Source organism: Diadema antillarum, unplaced genomic scaffold, assembly GCF_040938485.1.
Source record: "Diadema antillarum isolate AM-2024a unplaced genomic scaffold, OU_Dant_1.0 scf00000029, whole genome shotgun sequence".
NCBI classification, from domain to species: Eukaryota; Metazoa; Echinodermata; class Echinoidea; order Diadematoida; family Diadematidae; genus Diadema; species Diadema antillarum.
In genome coordinates, this window is record NW_027270918.1 from 8,967,977 (window position 1) to 8,992,687 (window position 24,711).

The following is a 24,711-nucleotide window of genomic DNA, read 5'->3' on the forward strand; positions in this document are numbered from 1 at the left end:
CATTTTCATCAAAATGGACTTTACACATGCATGAAGAAAAGAGTAATACTGCCATTACCAGTAATAATTTATACTACACCTCACCTAAATTTTACCAACGACAGAAATCACTGTCAATATGCTATATGATTCCGTTTACTGGTAATCACAGCCATACTCTGCTACATTAATATTTCTTTGTCATCTGAGCTGCCTACAGTTAATATTCTTGTTGATCTGTCCTGTGTCGCCTTTGAAGTACAGTGTCAACATATTCCTGTTGGTACTTGTTACGATATGAGCGATAAACAAAACCCATAAATGTCTTGCGTCTCATGCAGTCATAAAACAATCATTACTTATCACCAAAGCCTAATGATGAATGCCCAAAAGACCAAAAATGACAATAAAACAATCATCATTGTCCACACATAAAACAATAATGCCTCCAGCTTCCTCTAAGCAGCCTGTGCATAAAAATGCACCAACCATGTATCCAGTAAGAACAGAAAGTAACTTAATGTTTCATAAGAATGTTACTCCTACACCTTCTCAATGCACAGAGAAAATGGTAAAATTGAACCTGCCAAGAAATATATCCACAAAATATAAAAAATACCTAATTGCCGGAAACAATAACTTTCTTGAGGTAACTTTGCAGTCATGACTACCTCCACTGTATGATATACATCTGTATACATTGTACAATACAAACACGGTAATCAACTATACTCCTTATGTCCTGACAGATAGAGCAAATTACCATGATACACGTACTAAAATCAAGACATGGTGATGTACATGCCGTTTGGATATCTGCCTCCATTGAAAGGTCCTTGGATGTGTATTTGAACATAGCATTTGGCGGTGTGATCCTTGGTTTTAGAAATATTCTTGACTCTTTATTTTGATAATTTTGCAAGTTTTAGCCTATCTTGGAGGTTACCATAGAGACCTGCAGTTCTCCAATACTAATCAAAAGCAAAACTTTTGATATTCTGATGACAGCAAAGCACTAGTTTATCATGAATCTGAATACTTGGGTGATAAAATTGAAATTCAACTTGTTACTTTCAAATTTAAGAAGTAGAATAATCCATATCTTTCAAACCAAAGGTACAATATCCATACATGTCTGTCAAGAGAACTTAACTCATTTCTGTACGAAGACTATTGTAAGTTGGAGTAAAAACAATTTCCAAATCAAACACTGCATGTTAACAAGAACAACAAAATGTGTGAGCAAGAGACTCCTTGCACTTTGTATAGCAATAATGCCCTTCTTCCTCTCACAAGAAGATTAAGATATGACATCAACAAAAAACATGTCACTGCATGCACATCCATGGTGAAAGGGGCCATTCTCACATGCAGATACCACAAAAACCACAATTGCAAATGTTTGTTCACATTCACTGTGAAAATCAAGTATGTTTCATGAAAATTAATTGTACATATTTTTTTTTTTCAGATGTGCACTGCATTTTGAAAATATCTAATTTTGCCTGTCCAGGCCTCATGTGCGGTACAAAACTTATACAGCCTACAAGAACTTGGGAGTAGGATTTATGGCAAGGTACAGGCATGTGCGCACCTCAATTATGCAGATTACATAAGGAAATGTTGATTGTCTCATGATCAAAACCTCTAAATATTCTGTTTCGCTCCCAAAGTCATAGTTCAAATTTCACCACAAGTTCAGTCACATAAAAACTGAACAAATTACAAGATGTTGCAACTTCATATTGAAAAATATGCACATTGGTTTGAGTCTCCACAGAAAAAAAAAATCTTGTAGCATTTTGCTTCGAGTGAGAATGGCCCTAGAGATTAGATTCACCAAACAGAGGCAGGGTATACAAGGAGATGCAAACAAGAGGAAACAGGCATTTTGGACAACGGTGAGTATTAAGAGAAATAATCCACGTTTCAAAGCACAAGCAGAGAAGGGGTGAAAAAATCAGACATCACATCCAAGCAACACATCTTTACTGACGTGACATGCAAAGACAAAAAAAAAATGTTGTGTAAAATGATATACTGTATATGCCATATATCTAGTAAGTCTTATCTTTCAGCGAAGCAGGACTTGCCGACAATTTTGCTTGTGGTTAAATTTGCGATTGAGGAACTCGTACAGTAATAAAACGTAAAATGTACACATACACCATGCATTCGCTTCAAGATTAATGTTCATCATTTTGTGTGTTGCTAAATTTGCACAATTCAAGATAATAAAAACCTCACAAAATATATGGCATATACAGTACTTCTCAAAGATTCAGCGTGCAGATATGTACACATGACTTGTGTATAACAGATTTTGTAAAAAAGTGTACTCATAACATGATATGTGATTGCTCAGATTGGTGTCATGTGATATCTGTTTTCGTCATCGTGCATGGTCATGGAATACTTATGAACATAACAAGGTATCAATGCTATGAATACTTCAGTATATTTCATTTCCTTTGGAATGAATACTTCAGTATATTTCATTTCCTTTGGATAGGCAGTAGTACATGCTCTACAATTCATATCTCATATACCGTATTCCAAATGCACAAAATCTACAGCCCTCATACAGTTCTACAGGCAACTCCGCATGTAAAGTAATCTTGATGGGGCTGAAGAAAACACATCTTCTTATGCAACGTTTGATTTTTTGTGTGTGTACAGAGGAATGAGGAATAACACAAGTTACGCTATGAATGTAAATTAGGACTTAATTTTCATCCACTAAGCTGATTACTCGTCATATACATGTACATATGCGTCATCGACTTATATGCGGAGTTGACTGCATTTGGGCTAATCATGCATAATTATGTTGAGCATGTAAGCTAGTTGAGTGCCATTGAAATTGTCTAATTTTACTCTGTGTGTGTGTGTGTATCTGTATGTAACAAGGCAAAGCGGAGTGGGGCATAGGGGAGGGGCAGAGGGGGAGGGCAGAGAAGAAGGGGCAGGGGAGGGGCAGAGGGGAAGGGGCAGGGGAGAAGGGGCAAAGGGGAGGGGCAGAGGGGAGGGGCAGGGGAGAAGGGCAGAGGGGAGGGGCAGGGGAGAAGGGGCAAAGAGGAAGGGCAGGGGAGAAGGGGCAAAGGGGAGGGGCAGAGGGGAGAGGCAGGGGAGAAGGGCAGAGGGGAGGGGCAGAGGGGGAGGGGCAAAGGGGAGGGGCAGAGGGGTGGGAGGGGAGGGAGAACGGGCAGGGGGAGGGGCAGTGGAGGAGGGGCAGAGGGGAGGGGCATAGGAAAGGGGCAGAGCTGAGGGGCAGGGGAGGAGGAAAGGGGTCCAAGAGTTGCTGTGTGTTTGGACGTGTGTGTCTCTGAATCTGTGTGTATGATGTACTGTAAAACAAGGAATGTTCGCGTGCATTTTAATTTCACGAATTTCGCGAGTGCCAACATTCACAAAATTAACCCACTGAGGATGGTTTGATTTTGGTACAACAAGGATTTACCATAGACGCTTGCCCGAGTATACTCGGGACTCGTCCTCAACGGGTTAAAATGCACGCGAAAGTTCTTGCCTACTTAATATGTGTTAGATGCCAGTGGCAAATCACGAAAATTTCGTGCTGCGCTAAAGGCCGTTGGCTCCAATTCGCGAAATTTTCATGCTGCGAATATATCGTGTTTTACAGCATGTGTTTATGGGTATGTGTGTGTGTGTGTGTGCGTGTGTGTCATTGATTAGAACTCTGTTGTTAGTCTGAAATGCAGACACAAAAGTCACACAGCACGCAAACCATGAGAGCTGCATCAGGAGAAGAATGGATACAAACCGTTGGATATGGCGCATCCTAGATCGGTGGAAAAGAGGTGAAAGAAGAAGAGAACTCTACCGTGAACGCTGGTGCAAAGTCACTCATATTTACAGCTAATACAAAGTCTATAGGGAGGAAACGGTGACACATATCTCTGACTACACAGCCATGCAGGGATTAACACTGTTGAATGGAAATGCAATGACATATGGCATGAATTTTTCCGCTCATTCATGTACATTACGTTGAAGTCACGGGATCGGGAATAACTTTCATCAGATTTAGATAGAGAATGACAAAGTGTATGAGTTGTCCACATGACGCATGAAAGAGCAAGAAATAGAGTACAAAGTGAACATAGAAACACAGACTGACACTAGACATTTCAAAAGTAATGGTGTGTATCACACAGCTAATATGAGTTTACACTGCTGATACTATTCATGCATGATGCATGGGTAACGCAAACCACAATAACCACGAACCAATACTTCTATCACTATCATTTACAATTTCAAATGAAGTAGAAAGGAGGTGGTGGCTAACATATAAATCCAGTGGGTAATCAGTGATTTTTTTTCTCCAAAATGGTAGTTTTACCACGAACCTTTGCATGTAATTATGATTGTGTACATGTAACTTGATAGCACCGACACAAGGCAATTGTTCATATTGAAGATATTCAACACCAATGTCAATTTTCTATTTATCTCTATTCTTGATTTAGCACATTATCTCATACAACATAAATTACCTTCTCACATACAGAAGTCACTTCGAATGAGAGGAATGACTTGTTAGTAAATCACTTAATCACTTAACAGGAAAACAATGACATAACCCACTACTTGCATAAAATGAGTAGTTCCTATACATTTCAAGCCATCAATCAGGGAAGAATATAGACAATATTAGAAACAGTACACAATACAGAATTGCCTAAGTCCTATAGTACGTAATAAGTGATACTGTAACAAAAATATAGGCCCTCCACACAGCCTTGGTACGTAAAAAAAGTAGCTCATTAAAGGGATCGTGTAGTATATGTCGAGACCTAACGTAAGGTTTCTAACGTCTCTTGATGAGATAATGAAAAACCTCTGATGAAATATAAAGAGCATGTAATTTCAAGAGGGATTTAACATTTATTTGATGAAAATTGGTTTTGAAATGGCTGAGATATCCAAAACAAATCTATCCAAATAAAAGGTGGGACCCACTTTTTATTAGGATCGCTTTGTTTTACTTTGTTTTTGGATGTCTCAGCCATTCCAAAACCGATTTTCATCTAATAAACTTTGAATTCCCCATAGAATGGTATGCTCTACATCATTTCATACATGTAAGTGGTTTCTTGTTATCTCACAAAAAATTAAAAGCCCAATCCACATCTCCACCAATATTATACCATCCCTTTAAGCACCTATTCTTGTTATTTTGCAGTTTCCGGTACTGCTCTATTCCAGTGCTCACAGCTACATGTGTCCACATGTGATAATAACATAGAATCCTTTGAACTTTGTCTTCTACAATATCAACCTATGTCTTCCTGCAACTCTATCCTCAGAGAAGAAACACTAACTCACAAAACAGTGGAACATTATTGCATGTTGCGAGAGAAGAAAATCTTTTTGTGTTTTTATCACCACTGAGGAAGTCTTTTGTGGACATACAGTATTTTCTTTGTCCTTCTTCCAAAATGTGTGCAAAGATGAACCAGCTTTTCATTGCACAACAAATCTCCCTCCCTCCCTCCACAGTGGAAACATATAATACTTGTTCATGGTGTCAGAGATTGGCTATTTAAACACAGTTCACGCGATGTGCTTAGATACCAAATATCATCTATACCAAAAAACAATACTATCAAACATTTGCTTCTATGCATTATACATTGTAATATATTTACATCAACAACTTATATCACTGATAGAAATATAACAATGTTGTGGGTTACAGATTGGATAAAATGATCCATTTTCTGGTAATTTGAAGGGAAAAGAGAGAGAGTAAGGTAGCAATTAGTGATAGCAAGGAATTATACATTGATATTGATCAGATTAACACCAAGTTACATTATGTCCTAAAAACACTAAGTTTTACCAATACACAAACCCCATCAATAGCTATCAAGTATGAATAGGTACAGTTTGTTTTATTCACTAGCTATTATACCTGCCTCACACACATCCACATCACATTTCATTTTCACAAGCCCTGTCATAGCTAGCAGTTACAATTGATGTGGCCCTTTCCTCCATGCATTGTTGCCATGATGATCATAATGAGCTAAGATGCTCAACTGTATATGATCACAAAGCATGTAGGAAAATTAATTGCAGGCTATGTTCAATTAAATGGATGATTACCACTTCAAGGACACAATGGCACAATACTTTGCAATTCAGTGTTAAAGCGGAAGGCTAGTAACTGATCAGTGGGAATCAGTGGAAATGCTGGGAGATGATTGTTCCAATCCTTATGGGATTCATTCAAGAGTTCATTGTATATCTATTGTTGTGTGAAAATGATTTGCTTCAGAATGGTCTCATATTCAAGTAATGTGCAGTTTAATGCTTCCAGGTTAGCGTCCCTGGTCAGTGACGGGGCATTAATCTGCACATTACTTGAATATGAGACCGTTCTGAAGCAAATAATTTTCACACAACAATAGATATACAATGAACTCTTGAATGAATCCCATAAGGATTGGAACAATCATCTCCCAGCATTTCCACTGATTCCCACTGATCAGTTACTAGCCTTCCCCTTTAAATAGCATGGGGCAGTTGAGTATGCCTTTTTATGAGGTATAAGTGTTCCAGTGAAATGCATACTTCTATTCAAACAGATTTCTCTGACTGATTCAAAGCTTCTTCCTGGTTTCTCACAGGCTTGCCTGGTATAGTGACAATTGATATGCACTGTGCATTCTTCACACTATACATTTGCTATCGCTGGTTAGATTGCATTGTAACATATCTAGATAATAGAGTAAAATTGGACTACACATAAACCTGTGTTTTGTATGCAGACACAGGTTCAAGACCTTGAAAATAAATCAACAAATTAAAATTTATAGATTGGATTTTATACTTCAAAAATTAAGATGCATACATACATAATGTATTTTCATGAAATCAAGGCTTTAATACGATAAACTATTTTGTAGCAGAATTCTCAGCTCTTTATATTCTTGAGAGAGTGACATATTGCAATCTATCAAAATGTGAATCCTAACGTTGCCAATCTTCTCAGACTCTAGATCCTAAGCAACTGTCTCGACAATAAATATGATAAAGAAGAAGGATAACAACTAAAGAGAGAGAGAGAGAGAGAAAGAGAAAGGTTCATATATGTGTAAGGAGAAGCATAATCATCTTTGAATTTCTGTGATTTCCAAAGCTCAATAGTGCTCAGTTAACTTCCAGGAATACATCATGAATACCGGGTATGTGCAGTCATGGGACAAGGTAGTGGGTATATCAGCAGCACTGATGATACATGGATATTTGTGCTAATTATGCGAGCAGGTAGCCGTATAACTCCACAGAAGCATGTGGTGCGATGACAACACTGCATCTGGGAAGGTCATTTCAGTGAATAACCTTTACTGTATCCTCTACGCAGCACACAAAAGCTCTGTGGAGTTACTCTGGTATTCTTGGGATCAGTAGACAGTTGTGAATACAAAAGTTTGTCTTTGTTTTTGTCTTTTTTGTACAAATTCCAACAACGAACACACAAGTGCTTGCTGTTATTAATCAATTTCTGTCACATTTCACATAAATTTCTAGTTGCAAGAATGAAAATGAAATAATATGCTAATTGAGGATTTTCAATTTTCCTTTTATACTCACTGTGCCTTCCATTTTTTTTTAAGAATAGAAAAGAGTATTTATTAGTAAGTGGCACCTGATAACCTCCAATACACACACACACACACACACACACACACAAATAGAATAGATTATTTTGGAGAAATAAGAGCACTTAAAGACAAAGTAGAATATTGGAGTGACAACAAAAACAACAACCACAACAACAACAACAAACTCCTACTTTTAAAATTCTATTTTTTTTTCTCTCTTTGTGGCATGCTTGTAAATACATATTCTATTCCCCATGTCTCTCTCTCTCTCACACACAAAAATACACCTAAACACTGAATGCATTATCACATACCATACACACAGATTGCATGTACCTATTGTGATAATTCACTTGCCATATCAATATGCTTCCTCATGCATATCATGAGCACTGATTCTTGTAGCTCCAACTGCCCAACACTTTAAACACATATTTCAGCATCTTTCAACACACAGAGGAGAGGTAAGCCTGCTATAACGTGTTTCAGTTACTCACTGCAAAGCCGACGTTTGGCTGGGGTGCGTAGGGCAAACCTCCTGCTGCTGGCATGGACCCATAGTCAGCACTCGGCATGGGCATTTGTCCCTGCAGACAAAAAAATAAAAAATAAAAAATGAAAGGAATGGACCAATGAATAAATTTTTGTCCTTCTTTGTTATCATTCCATGACATTCTTGGCATTCCAAGCTATGCATCCATTCTGTAAAGCTCAGAACATGTACAATACATCTCTGCCTTGGAATTTTATGCAATGTTCCCTTTGCACAATGTCATAGACCATATGCATGTCTGCATATGTGCTTTAAATATACATATATAAAGACTGCAAGAGACAAGTTTTTGGAGAACTCAATATATCTTTTTGTTTCCCGATTAATGCACTTAGAAACATTAGTATTAAGCACTATATAAGTGTTATTCATTATTATTATCATTATCATATAACTGTAGTTTTGGTCTCTGAGTGAAATGTGTTACGAAACTGCATGACAAATTACCAAAAGTGAAAGACAAAAAAAAAAAAAAAAAAAAAAACCACACACACACATTTTTCTTCAGCCATTTGCTGAGACTTTGATCCCCAATAATGCACAAGTTGTGTTTGCGCACAGAGGACAAGTATGCCAACGTCACATACTGCAGTGCAAATGACTGTAGGCACAAGAACCTAGCAGCATAATGCATTGAAAATGACTGCAAGTGTCACCATAGCAACAACTTAAACTAGAATTATCACTGAAGGTGATTAATACCCCCGCCCCTAGTGTCGCTTTATAGTATGAGATGTCATGAGGGCAATGACATTAATACCAAGTTTGTGCACTTGTCGAATTGGAAACAGACTAATTTTAGTTTACTGTACAGGGTGTCTCTAAAAAAAGTAAACCCAACTTCAAAGGCAAATTTTCAGAAAACTAAAAAATATTTACACATTATTTTTTCATGGTTAGATAGTCCAATAAGTCCTCTGTCCAATGATACCATGTAGGTTATGTAACTCTCATGCATGACTGAGCATGATTCAACTTAGTAAATGGGTGTGAAATCATCACTGTGGCAAGTTCCGTGATCAGCATACTTTCTCACATTGTACCAGATGGCTCTTTGTGTTGGAGGCTGCCTGTCGGGGAACTGCACCCGAAAAGCCTCTTGAACTTCCACGAAACTTCTTGTTTCCTGGTATCTGAGTTACCAGGAATACTCTCTGCTCAATTGTCAACTGTACCATGTTTGGAAAGCATGTGAAGTGTGCCTGTGTCAGGAACAACCTTTGCTGACAAAAATTTAACTTCAAATATGCCCTGAATGCATGACAATAGCAAGAAATAACTTGCCACAGTGATGATTTCACACCCATTCACTAAGTTGAATCATACTCAGTCATGCATGAGAGTTACATAACCTATGTGGTATCATTGGATAGAGGACTTATTGGACTATCTAACCATGAAAAAATAATGTGCAAATATTTCATAGTTTTCTGAAAATTTGCTATTGAAGTTGGGTTTACTTTTTTTAGAGACACACTGTACAATTACAGAGTTGACACTGAGTATAAAACTTACAGTAAATGGAAACATGCTTTCCCCCAGCATCACTACACTTAAAGACCATCAAGCACACCAAATTTGACCTTCATAGCTTGAATGGTTTATTTTGATACAAAAATGAGTGGTTACCATGGCAACACATTTTCCTTAGACTAACACATTGGTGTCTTGCAAAACTACACTTCTAGATCATGATACATACTAAATTTGACTTTAATTGCTTGAAAGATGGAAAATTTATTTGATCTGCAAGGTTTTTTGGTAAAATTGTGGTTACCATGGCAACGGTTTGTGTGACAAACACAAAAATTATGTGTTCCACATCTATACCTCAGGGCCATAATGCCTACAAAATTTGGTTTCAATTGCTTGAAAATTGTGGGAGTTCACTCCACAGGATTTTAAAAAACATGCGGTTACCATGGCAACGCATTGTCTGATAAAAGGACATTTTGCAAAACTACACTTAAAGAGCATTATACACATGAAAATAGAAAATATGGACTGAGCTGGAAGCTCATCAATGACATCTCCGGACGAAAGGTATCTCAGTCTGTCAGGATTCGAGGTGAAAGTGCAGAAAAGAGAGTTGCGACCTGGTACTCACACTTCAAGAACCTCTTGGGCAACCCTCCTGAGCTTCTAGAAAGTAATGAACCAATAACACCTATTTTTAGTGACCTTCCCATACCAGATGGTCCGTTTACGATGAGTGAGTACACGAAGGCTAAAGCAGAAATGAAGAACAACAAAAGCAGTGGGGAGGATGGGGTAGCCCCTGAAGTTCTGAAATATGTTCCTGTGGATGATATTATCTTAGAATTTATCAACCGCTCATATGAGGATGGGGACCAGCCGGAACAGTGGTCTACACTTAACATCATCCCAGTACCAAAGTCAGGGGATCTCTCCCAGACTGACAACTACCGTGGGATTTGTCTGAGCTCAGTAGTATCCAAAACATATAACAGAATGATCTTGAACCGTATCAGACCCTACATTGATCCACTGCTTAGGGACTCCCAGAATGGCTTCCGACAGGAACGATCGACTGTAGGACAGATCCTAGCACTTAGAAGAATACTTGAAGGAGTGAGAGATAGGAGCCTCCCTGCAGTGATCACATTTATCGATTTCAAGAAGGCCTTTGACAGCATCCATCGGGGGAAGCTCCTAGAGATTCTCAACGCTTATGGCATTCCTGAGACTCTAGTTCGTGCGATTGATGTCATTTACTCCAAGACGCATGCAAAGGTGTGCTCGCCTGATGGAGAGACAGAGTATTTTGAAATACTGGCTGGGGTACTTCAAGGAGACACATTGGCACCCTTTCTGTTTATCGTAGCCCTTGACTATGCTTTGAGGCTTGCCATCAATGGCAAGGAGGAGGAGCTTGGATTTACATTGGTGCCCCGCCAAAGCCGTCGTGTTCCGCCCGTAATGGTCACTGACCTTGATTTTGCTGACGATATTGCCTTAATATCAGATACGACTGAAAAGGCAAGGGAGCTGCTATTTGCAGTGGAAAAGGAGTGCAAGAAGATTGGTCTACGGCTCAATGCAAAGAAGACAAAGGTGATGGCATTTAATATCGACGATACCACTATCACAACCTTAGACGGCGCAGTACTCGATGTGAAGAACGACTTCAAGTATCTGGGCTCCTGGATTGCCTCGACAGAACAAGACATCAGGATCAGACGTGGCCACGCATGGAATGCTTTGCACAGTATGAGGAAAGTGTGGAAATCTCAGCTTAGCGACGACATAAAACGGCGACTTTTTTTCACAACAGTTGAGTCTGTATTACTGTATGGAGCAGAGACGTGGACACTTACAGCCAGACAAGAGAAAGCATTGGACGGAGTGTACACACGCATGCTCAGGATAGCCCTTAATGTGTCATGGAGTGACTACGTTAGAAATGATGACTTGTATGGTACATTGCCAAAGGTGTCTGACAAAGTGCGTGAGAGAAGGATGCGATTAGCGGGACACTGTGTGCGACACCCTGAGCTATCTGCGAATTCCCTCGTACTCTGGGAACCTAAACAGGGAACTGCAAAACGAGGAAGACGTAAGGCCACTTTAATCAGTGTCCTGAAGAAGGATGCAGGCCTTGAAAGCATTAATGACCTGCGGACAGTCATGTTAAATAGAGAGGTTTGGAGGCGCAACTTTGTTTATGGAACCCGAGTTGGCATCGGCTGAAGCAAGTACATATTATAGCAAGTACATGCCCTCGAATAAGTAGTAGTAGTATTATACACACTAAATTTCACCTTCATAGATTAAATGGTTCAATTTAATACAAAAATGAGTGGTTACCATGGCAACACATTTTTCTTATATTAACACATTGGTGTCTTACATAACTACACCTCCCAATCATCATACATACTAAATTTGACCTTAATTGCTTGAATGATGTAGAAGTTATTCAATCCACAAGGTTTTGGTAAAATTATGGTTACCATGGCAATGCTTCGTCCGACAAACACAAAAATCATTTGTTCCACATCAATGCCTCAAGGCCATAATGCCTACCAAATTTGATTCCACAAGATTTCGAAGAAAACATGCGGTTACCAAGGCAACGCTTTGTCAAGTACAAACACAAAGAGTGTCTTGCATAACTACACCTATAGATCATCATAGATACCAATTTTGAAATTGATTGCTTAAATACTATGGAAGTTATTCAATCCACAAGGTTTTGGTAAAATTATGGTTACCATGGCAATGCACTGTCCGACAAACACACACAAAAAAACATGTCTTGCACATCTATACCTCAATATCATCATTTACCCTAAGTTTCATTTAAATTGCTTCAAAACTGTAGGAGGAGTTCGCGACGCAAAATTTTGCAACAGACAGACTGACCGACCGACCGACCGCCTGCCCGACCGCCCGCCCGACCAACCGCCCACCCGACCAACATCAAGGTGATTCCTTTATACCCCCGCCACACTTTGAATACTCATAAGTGATTAGCTGTCTCTTGGCTGCTGCAGATAATGGAAGACATCTTCATGACATAGGCTTTACAATGTACAACATTCAATATTTTGTTGTTGTTACTTGAAGATTCCCCAAACCCCCACACAGTAAAACTTCAAATAAAACTACTGAGTTAGCCTCAAACAGAGCAATTTTAGACAAATGATACCATTATCAGGGTATGAGAGTTTGAAGAACATCTACTTCTGATGGGACTTCCAATGGGCATCTTCCATGGCAACCATTGACAAGCAACCATGGTGTACTGTGATTTATTAAGACAATTCCTCTGAATCACATGGCCAGAGGTCAAACTTTTAAAACTCACTTGAATTTCCCCACTAATCTGCTGCTTTAATTTGCAATCATGGTGACAAATTTTCCTTTCAGTATAGAGCACACATGTGGTTGTTGAACTTTAGTATGCACCATTCCTTGGGCATACAGCAAAAATTCTCCAAGACCTCATGCATTGTTTATTTTGCTGTTGCGTACACACATTTTTATTACAAATCTTTCAAGGTCAGTTGCTATTAGAGCACTGTACATGCTGAATGTACAGTAGTATATGACTGTATTTATGCATGTATGTATATGTATGTTGTATGTATGAATATATGGGCATATGTTTGTATTATGCATAAGTGTGTGCATAAGTTTATGTGCTCGTATGTACAAAGCTTATATGCATTATTCGGTCAAACTGTTCAAACATAAAGGAAAACAAACAATAGTCATTGGAGGAAACTCACAGCGCAGCATTTATCAATGTCTGTCTTCAATATGACACTGTCAAGTTTTTAAAAGTAAATGTCGAGTAAAAATGTGTAATTGTTTGCATCTTTGGTGATGCAAATTATCCCCTTCTAAAATTCAACAATCAATGCCACACAGTGACAAAAATCAGGAAGTGATTAATCTTACACTGTACCTTGCTCATTGTAATTAAAACTTTAGCAAGAAAACCTACTAGTGTACAATGTGTGAGCACTACCGGGTACTTGGAACCAACATGATGTACCGTATCTGTAGACTGGGTTTTTAACTAGGATCAGGGATACCAATCGTGTAAATAGCAGTGCAATATTTTGAGGGTTGAAAAGGTCAATCTCTGGTGGTCAAATGGGATATTTATCTCTCCTGCAATAGACATGTGTAATCAAACAATTTGGAAAGACAGTATTTTCAATTAAACCTGTTGTATTATATAGGGCAAAAAAGTGCAGAATACTGAAAAACGGCAACAGTTGGCATCTCTGCAGGATGGTTGAAATTCAAAACACTCAGTCATCAATTCTTACCTGAGGTGGGTATCCGGGCTGAGAAGGGTAACTGGGCTGAGACGGGTAACTGGGTTGGGCTGGGGGATACGATGGCTGCTGGGGTGCTGGATAGCCACCAGGGGCTGGTGGGTACTGCCCTGCTGGCTGGGCTGGAGGGTAGCCACCAACTTGGGGAGGGTATCCTCCTTGAAAGTTTCATGTTTTGGGAAAGATTTCACAATGAGTCATCTTAAAAAGCCAAAATCTCCATAGTTTACTTGTGTATGACATTTGACATTATAAAACATGAATGTGTTTTAACATGTATGTATAGAATGCATGTATGTATGAGTACATCTATCTATCTATCTATCTATCTATCTATCTATCCATCTATCTATCTATTTACCTACCAACCTACCCATCTATCTTCCCATAGTTGAACCTCTCTTATCCGGCCTCCCTTTATCCGCATCTCTCTATTATACGGACGCAATCTCGCCGTGATTTTTTTTAAAAAAACAATTACGGGAGGAAAGGGGGATTCCCAACTCCTTGAGAACTCCTACACAAACACACATGAATTTCATATTAATTCCAACATGATTAATATACATTACATCAAATTTCCTTCCAAAGTGCTTACCTTCAAACATTTTAACACCCCCAAACATCCCCAAATCATCACAAGAACATGGACAGATTATGCGCTCGAGTTCTCTCATATCGCATTGCCACATATAGGTCCATACACAGCCGTCCATATGACTAGATAGACATGCATTGTTTCGAGTCATTGGCTGAGCAACGAATGACATTGAACACTCAAAAATTGTTCACACACAAAGAGAGAGAGAGGGAGACCATCTAACAATGGCGACCTACAGTCGACTTTGCCGAGCCGTGATGATCGAATTTTGAAACGTAGTTTCGTTGACTCGCACTGTTTATTTTCAAGATCTACTTGATACATTTCTTAATAATTATTTAGGTAAATCATCCCAAGAATTTATAAAAGGAAATGATTTCATTCTTGCAAACATGAACCTCTACTTTGGGGTCTGTTACTGAGTGTAACAATGAAAAGGTTTCAGTGTACACATTACTACATGTGGTACTACAATGGGCTACATCAGTACATTAGATGTGTATGTATATGTACATGTATAAAGCATTGAGTCTCCCGTATCCGGCCAAATCCCTTATCCGGATGAGCCCCGGTCCCAACTTGTCCGGATACGAGAGGTTCAACTGTACATCCTATGTATGAAGTCTAAGAGTTTCAAGAGGAGCACTTCTATGCAAGGACAAAAATTTAAATACTTAGCTGGAGTTGCTCTTTTTTTAGGACTAGCCATGGTATAATACTGGAAAAGGCCTTCATCAAAACAATTCATATTCATTATGTCAGTGCCTAAAAGTACTGACACAAACTATAGACTAACATAGAGTTTGTCATCATTCTGGGTTTACTGTTTCACTGAAAGATTACTACTGGTAGACTAATTTCCAGTCCATCTGGAGTTCATCAAGTTTACGATGCCATGTGATTGACTGAGGTAAAAAAATCAAAACAACAAACTCTTGCAGTACCATACACACAATAATGTTGATATCTCGGTTACACACTGTTGAATATTCTGTACATGTGTGCACTATCACTCAATGTATTGCTAACAAGCATTGCTCTGCACAAAACACATTCTGTTCTTCCTGTTGATCTAATGCAAATTTTCCTGTGCATAAAACTTGCATGAAACGCGAGAGCAAAGATTTGCAATTTAAGCAAACTGCTCAAAGGTTTTGTCTACACAATGCACTGAATGCCACTGGCAATTTGCAAAAGTGTCATGTTGTGAATGTTTCCTGTTTTACAGTATATATCACAACTTGGCTTACACAGTATAATATATTAATATTCATGTTGTTGATCTGCATTTTACTGTTCCCTTTTATCACATACCATATATCATATCAAATCATATCATGACCTTGCATCACATAACCACCAAAAAGTAACCAGATGTTGGTTTTCAGTTAAGGGCAGATTCAAAAAGAGTACCATACTTTAGACTCTAAGCTTTGAAATAAATTATATATATTTATAACTCAATACAAATAGACTTCCTTAGCCTATCTGAATAAGGGAGGAAAGGACATTTTGAAAAGTGTCTATCTACTGAGAAAAGAAGCTTTAAAGTTTAGGTCTGTTTAAGTGCTTAATCTCACCAGGCCGTGCTCTGTGCAATGAATGGGACAATAAAGGGTAAAACTCTATAGAAACCAAAATGAGGGAAACATCATATTAAAGGACAAGTCCACCTTCACATACATAAGGATTGAGAGAATGCAGCAATATTAGTAGAAAACATCAGTGGAAGTTTGAGGAAAATATGACAATCCGTTCAAAAGTTACGAATATCTTAAGTATCTGCGCAGTCACTGCTGGAAGAGAAGACTACTACAGTGTGCAGTATGATGTCACATGCATACAACTATGTAACGAAAATAAAAAGAGAATTTCACAAAACTTTACTTTTTGAATAAAGTGCACATTTCTTCGACTTGCTACTGACGTATGTTAAGGGTAATATCAATCCCCCTGCCTTCTGAAAGAGAGAAGTCGAGTGTTCTTTTGTTATGCGAAAAAAATGGAAATATGTTGAATTTTTTTTATTCTTTCTTTATATCGTTGTACTCATGTGACATCACAGGCTATAGTAGTCTTGTCATCCAGCCGTGACTGAGCAGAAACTTCAAAAATTCATAACTTTTTAACGGATCGTCCGATTTTGCTCAAACTCTCACTGATGTGTTCTAGTAATATTGCTGCATTCACTCAACCCACATGTCTATGAAGGTGAACTTGTCAAGGGATCATATAGTTTTGGATGAGAACTAATTTCAGGTTTCTAGCATTTTTTGGTGTGATAATGAGAAACCTCTCATGAAATGTGAAAGAGCATGTAATTCTATGAGAAATTCAACATTTATTTGATGAAAATTGGTTTTGAAATGGCTGAAATATCCAAATAGAGCGATTCTAATAAAGTGTGGGACCCACACTTTATTACGATCACTTTGTTTTACTTTGTTTTTGGATGTTTCAGTCATTCCAAACCCGATTTTCATCAAATAAACTTTGAATTCCTCTTAGAATGGTATGTTCTATACTATATCATTAGTGTTTTCTCGGTATCTCGCAAAAAGTTAAAAGCCCAATTCTCATCTCCACCAATACTGCACCATCCTTCTAAGCTGAATTTTGCACTCTATTAGCACATTCTATTCAAGACTAAAAAAGAGTATCCCATTAGCTTTATGATCCCAAACTTCAGAATTAGGCAAAAGAAAAATTGCTCTTTTAAAAAAATGCAAAACAAAAACAACAAATCAAGTAAAGATTGACTAAGATGACCCATTTCATGTAATTGCAGTCCTCACACAAAATCACGCTGTGAGAATATTTGCTGGTTTTGTACAGCACAGTCACATATATGTGATCATGATAACACAGACTTTGAAAAGTGCATTCACCTTCAACCCATGTATCATGGCATGTATTACTTTTCAAATTATTAGAAAAAAAAACACACTCAAACACAGCCAATTTTCATGAGATATTCTGAGGTTAGATACAAGGTCTAAGGTCATTGTGGTTTATCCAATACCCAAACATGGAAACCAGAAACCAGTTTGTTACCATTTCAATTCTACCTTAGTCTTCCTTCCAGTCACTGGTTTTTTTTTGCTACTGGGAACATTTGACAACATGGAATATGGCATCTGGATTTTCCATTTACGAAAAGGGGAGAGATTCCGAATACCTTTTTGTCTTACTCATTTCTTACTTATGTTGGGAGGGTAAATTCATTTCATGTTGGTGGGATTAAACCAAATCAAGTCAGTATGATGTTGAATTCTATTTCTATAACACATGAATCCCATGGTAGGTAAGAAAAACAAAGCAACAAGCTTTCACAAAATCATATTGCTTTTGGCTTGAATGACTGCATAGGATACAATGGGTTGTGACACGGAACATTTCATGCAAGTGTATGAAAATTTCAATCTTGTTTGCACACTAACAAAACACAAAGCATTAAAAAAAAAATACTTGACATACATCTCACATAACATGTTTCGATGCGATACGTAAGAAAAGTTTTGGTCCGCCACAAAGTTCCGTCATAAGGTACATTTCATAATGCATACAAACTTAATATAATCTTGCCATATTTTTTCTTCTCATTTTTTGTCTGTCTTTCTTCATTCTCTTTCCTTCCATTTTCACTTCTTTTCCACCCAGCATGATATAGAAATAGATTAGTCAAAACTAAAAACCAATCCTTGTGCACATTTGAAGAGCAAAAAGCTTCCGTCGTTGGTGTTCTTTATAATACAGACCAAGCATGCAATATTATTTATGGTAAGTCAAAGCACAAAAGAAATCCTATGTAGCTTCCATCCTATTAACAAGTTCTGACATATCTTTTGCAATACATATAACTCACTAGATTATCTTGGAAACATGAAACATAATTTCATCCTTATAGCAAAAAAAAAAGTTCAGGAAAGTGTAAAAAATGATAAATGGCAGATTTTTTTTCTTTGACTTTAGAATTCAGAGATAAGGTAGTTCAGTCACTAAATATTTGTGTTTTTGTAGAAATGTCAAATTTCAGTGTTTTGCACATTAAAACACCTTACTTTGTACATTTTTCTTTGCTTTTTAGTTGTTGGTGCTTTGTATTGTTTGTTTGTTTGTTTGTTTGTTTTGCCTTTAGTGTTTGCAGCTGTAGAAGTGTTTGTGACATCATCATGGTCATGGTAATGGGTCACATGATACAATACAGTACCTGGGGCTGGTGGGTAGCCTCCGCCTTGCGGCGGATAACCTCCTGGTGCTGGCGGGTATCCACTCTGCTGTGGATACGGGGCTCCTGCATTCGGATACCCTCCACCAGATGGGTATGGATAGCTCATCTTCTATCTAAAGTGTTCTGGCTGCTTGAAAGGATGCTTCTGCTCACACTGGCTGGTAAGATCAGATGACCAGACCTTCACTCTGTCGGAATGAAATTAATAAAGGTAATCGATAAAACACTGCACTGAACCATCCGAAAGTTATCATACACTTGTACATTTATAACCATGTTTACTTAATTAGGAACAACAAAATAATCTTTCTGTTTAATTCTGCATGTACAATGTATTTTTAACGGTATTTGCATTTATCAGTACACAGATGACTGTTATTACTGTTGTTTCCTTTTGGCTCTTGCACAATTGAAAAATGAATACCACTGCTCAGTGCTAGATGCATGCTGCTTTTATAATCTATTACTACTATGTATAATTTTCCTCAAGAGAAGAATCAATGTTGAATTGCACATTTTGTGATCAAGTTTCCTTGGAAATATAGAATTTTCAGTACCCGTACTCTATCACAAATATCAAAGTTCTATCATATTGCAATTTTCACAAATCAAATAATTTTTTAAACAAAAAAATGCTAATAAACAATCTTAAACATGTGATGATGTCAACAATGTTTCACACATTCTGGTAAAAGCTGGTGATACTAATTACACTTAGTTTCTACTAGTTTACTGCTGGTCAATGGCTACACAGAAAGATCCGTCTGTCCGGAGGACTCTTTTATATTTTGCCATTAACGCTGTCCTCCGTGAAGCCAGGCGTAGTCTCCGCGGAACATTCCCCGACGGACAGATACAGACTGATCTTTCGGTCAAGTCAATGGCAGGCCTAATTCAAATCTTCGAACATGACCAAAACTAAGCTAAATAAAATTCGGCAAATATTTCAACAAGCAAAATGTTTGGTCATTACATGATCAGCATGTATGGAAATGGGAAAATACAAAACACCTCTAAAACAACAACAAACATCGCGAAAAGTGGAGCATGCACAATTTCACGTCAGAAGTTGCGTAGCGCAGCGCAGCTGCAGTGTATAATTGTGTAGAGTCTATCTTACACTAAACCTTACAAGTGGGACTACACGTAATTTCCTATAAAAACAGAAAACGGAATCAATCTCTAGTCTAAGGCATGAAACCATCGACAATATGAAACTCATCCAAGAAGTCCCACTCTACCACTTACATTATCTTAAGTTGCTTCAAACTTGCGATGAAAACGAAAGAAACACAAGTTTCTTGAAGTTAGTCTCGCACGGCACACGCCCTGCCTGCCCTGCCTGCCTGGTTGGTTCGCAAGGCGACGAAACGATATGCTGCTACTGCTGTGTGCTTTGCAGGTGTATGCCTCCGGGTCTGTATTGTGTACTAGTATTGGTTGACTGACGGCCAAGCTATTCGCTCAAATTACTTCCACCAGCAGGATGTCAAGTTTGTCAGCTGTAATGTTTGTTTGAGGAGCGACTTAAAATTGATATGAGCTCTTATACGGGTTATACATGTGGTTTCATATCAGTTGCAACATGATATTGCCGTGCGCACTTCTATATTTTATCACACCGCATTCACACTCCATCATGGATAAAAGTAGCCATAATGACTCATTTCTACCACTCCGCGTTATATGGGACTTTGATTTCAGTTTGACGTCACAGGTTGTGTGTAATGTTAGGACAGGAACAAGCCTTCACAGGGTAAATTGACGTCATCCATGTCCAGGGTGCACTCAGCAGGTCAAACAAAATTCTCTGAGGAGCGAAAATGATGTATAGGTTCATGATATGATTTATTTGTCAAAAGATAGACCTAAGCCGTTCTATTAAACGGAGATTCAGACATCAGACTTATTGTTTGCAATAATATGATCCACGTAAGGAAATGTGACACGCTTTACGTATGCAACAAGTTGTTTGTTTGTTTTTGCGATTCTTAATATAGCGAGAGCTCGACATGAGAGAGAAAGACATGGGGGGTGGGGGGGAAGGGTTTGTGATTTCCCCATGCTTTACATATTCATGTACACTGTCTTATGATTTATTTCACATCGGGAAATGCTATGACAGTGATTTTAATATTTCACGTTTTTCCATTTCAGGTTAATGACAAACAAAAGGACACGATGAGTATACCAACTTTGATAAAGTAGACAGGTTAGGATTCAATTTAAATTTCTTTCATTTCCTTTTTTACGAAGAACATGATATTTAAAAAAAAATCACAAAATGGTCAAAATTGCTGTATTATAGACCCTTAATATAGCGGTCACCTGCCTAACGCAGCTACCAGCCACTCATTTTGTATCCCGTTGTGAATATCTATAACTGCGTAACATAATTATGATAGCGGCCACAAAAGCTGAGCTCAACTGTTGAATCAGTCATGAATACGTTAGCTTTTACATTCACTGCGTAAATTCTACCGAGTCCTGTCGGAGAACAGGAGTAGGCTAAAATAAACTTTAAAATGAAGTAAATTGTAAAAAAAAAAATCCCCATGTTATAGCTGCTCATGCAAACTAAATATTGCTGGTTTTTGTGTCAAGTTTGTTTTTTAAAGAGTAACATGCGGTAACATTTTATGTTATCATACATTGCAAGTGTTGACACTCAAAATGGCCACCGACCTGTCTATAGTGGCCACTTTTGTCGTTTCCCTTTGGTGGCAGCTATAGACAAGTTTGACTGTACTTACAAACCAACCGTGTTACATGTTGCGGATCTAGCTTATTGTTGCTAAGGGTGGGGGTAATCCAATGACGATGCACGAGCGAGCGCTTGAGAAATATCTACATACAAATCCTTAAAGATAGAATACTGTTGAGCTCTGTTAGCTCTGTGAAGGCGGGCGTAAGAACATCATGCAATATGCCGAAATTGATACAATCACATTTTTGCTTCTTCCTTCCCCCCCCCCCAATTTCGGGGGGGGGGGATGATTGTACAGGCCATCCCCCTCCATTTCAGGGGTGGGGGATACATTTCCCCACCCCCCCCCCCCCCCCCAATGATTTACGCCCATGCTATAGGGCCTTTATACGGAGAGTTCAGGATATCACACTTTGTGTGTGACAACTTAATTCATGCCAGGAATGGCACTTGGCTTGTGGTTTTGTGGTGGGAATAGAAACTAATAACTGCCACTTAAGGAAGGAATCATGCACAATGCCAGTATAGAAATCTACTCTCAACCAACCCGAATGACCTTAAAGTGCACCAGGAAAACCCCAACTGTATCGTTATTTAGATATATAGACTTCAACACATTTTTGTTTTGTTTCATTTAACTGTTCACCTTTGTCAAGCATGATACTTATCAGGAGCTCTTGCAGTGTAAAAGAACACAAATATGTGCATAGGTGCTGCGCCTTATATTGATATACACGTGTATTAATCATCATTATCGTTAAAGTGCAATCACATTGCATTAATGAAATGAAATGAAATGAGATTTATTTACCAAACAAACAAACAAACATCGTCAACAAAGTCACAACAATTAATAGATAAGATATAGTTTGGCAAAAAAAGAACTGGCAATAGCGTGCAGGCTAGTCGAGGCCAGTCCTTTCAATGATATAGATTATAATATAACGTATTTACAATATTCACAGAAGAATTGTTATTGTACATAATTATTTACATGTTTTCATTATTACAATGTTAGATTCTATACTATGATTTGACTGAGTAAGATGTGACATACGGAATGAAAGAAATTTACATGTATTGTAAGAACGTGTGAAACTAAAAAATTCATGACTTCAGTCTTTCAGTTCTGATTTCTTATGAAACCTCAAACATTAAGATGCTGGTTGGTCTGACTTAACTCTATTCAAAGTCTGCTTGAACATGATGTGTGATTCCACTTTAAATCCTCACTAAAGGACTATTAGGGGCAATGGCAATAATGTGAAGTGTCTATTGTGTTATTGTCTAATGTATAATAATACCGCTGCCAAAGATTGAAAGTATGTGGTCGTATCCTCTAAACTGCAACAGCTTATCATTAATTTTCAAAGACAGCTTTTCTTCGACGAGAGGTATAGAGCGATCGGTGCTCTCCACTTGCTAAATCGTTGTTCACGAGTTCGAAAAGAGCCAAAAACTCTCGAACTTATAACACTCTGTATAGTGTCGACCAAGAGAATGTCATCTTTCAAAATGGAAACTTGAAGTAAATCAAGAGAAGAAACACAAACAGATGGAGAGAGAGAGGGAGAGAAAGGGAGAGTCAGTCAGAGAGGGAGAGAGTGAGAGAAAGAGAGAGATAGGAAAGTATAGAGGTATGTTTATTGTTTCTCATATTACATCGCGCTATAATATAACCGTAAAGTTTTACTGTTTTAATTTTCATTATTTTTTCCGCATTATCCAGTTCAGAGCAATTCATAAACCATCCCAATGCAGCATCAATCATTGTTGATTGATTTGATTGATTGATTTGATTTGGTTTATTTCTGCATTTTTCACAAAGTATACACAGCATAACAAACAATTTCCAATACTAATCACATTATATTCAACACAAAATGAATATAAATATTTCATATTGTACCAATAATGAAATATTGTATAGGTGAATTATGATCATACAAAAACAACTGAATACAAAATCACTGATTATTCAATCGAACTAATACATACAATAATTGCTTTTCTTTTCGTTGATTTTAAGATAATTATCCTAATTAGCCTATCTGTGTCGTGATTCATTTTTATTATAGTAAAAGTTGAACAATCTGTGAAAGAGTGTAATCTATGTGGAGCTCCTGTCATGCCTATATATCATTCTCTTAGAAAGTTGCTGCTGCCTTATGTTACATGAATTTAATTGATCAAAACGTAAAGGAAATAAATCACTCCATCTAAAGAGAATAGTGAGGTGGTATCATGTAACCAAGCACATCACTTTACTTCTCAGTATTCTAGAGAGAGGACAAGTTTATAGGAAATAATGAACAGCGACTCAGCGCTCAATTCCGGGCTACGGTAATGAAGGAATCATCCTGGAAACTGAAAGAAACTAATTTCAATGTATACGTGTCATTATCTTTTGATCAACATCTATTTCAACTTGGCTATCTAATCCCGGTGCACGAATAGAAACGGAAAGAAGAATTAGTGTTTTATGTATCCAGTAAACCGAGGGCGAAACAGCCATTACTTTGTCAAAGGACACCCACATTATGGTTTAGACACCAAAACAAAATAAAACGTTTATTACAACACGTATGAATTAATGACAATAAATATGGCGCCAAGACTAAAACATGTAAAATATGTACTGTATGATCTGTACAAAATGTTATAAAAAACTAAACATGAAATATTTAAACAAGACCTTGTGATGCTTAATTTTGTGTAACACGAGGTCAAAACTGTTGATATTCACACAGTATATTATTTTTGTGATGTATATAAATGGAGAGACATTGTCAGTTATAACGTCATTCTTTTGATATCAATATTATTTGTATCAAAAAATGGAGAGCATCCCTGACATCTACTAAGCTCTTGATAAACTTTCACGGGATATACAAAAGTGTTGAAAAGTATTCGAAATTTGATTGTCATATTCATCATCAACATTAGTGTTATCATCGTTGATATTTTCGTTACCGTCAGTCTCGATCTTGGTACAAGATATTATATTGTTTTGGGAAACATGGAATATTTTAAAATTTCATAACTTTCTTATCTTTTGTTTTTATCCAATTTTGACGAAAATTTGAACGTTCAGGGTATCAATACACATGTTTCTAATGTGAAACTGTGTTAAATCATGATGGCAAATTATCTATACTCAGGGGCCACAGAACGATGTTTAATGTGTGGG

At 37.7% G+C, this 24,711-nt stretch overlaps 1 protein-coding gene across 1 annotated transcript in view; it reads right to left on the minus strand.

The window, feature by feature from the left end:
- The window catches only part of LOC139739342 (annexin-B12-like), a 33,449-nt gene extending 13,163 nt beyond the window's left edge, over positions 1-20,286 (minus strand). Inside the window, exons 1-4 of the mRNA XM_071649961.1 lie at positions 20,063-20,286; positions 18,794-19,002; positions 13,974-14,140; positions 8,114-8,203 (exon numbers count right to left, since the gene is read on the minus strand). Of these exons, the coding sequence (XP_071506062.1) occupies positions 8,114-8,203; positions 13,974-14,140; positions 18,794-18,920 (384 nt within the window). The 5' untranslated portion in view covers positions 18,921-19,002; positions 20,063-20,286. The remainder of the gene's footprint in view (positions 1-8,113; positions 8,204-13,973; positions 14,141-18,793; positions 19,003-20,062) is intronic.
- Between the last annotated feature and the right edge of the window lie 4,425 nt (positions 20,287-24,711).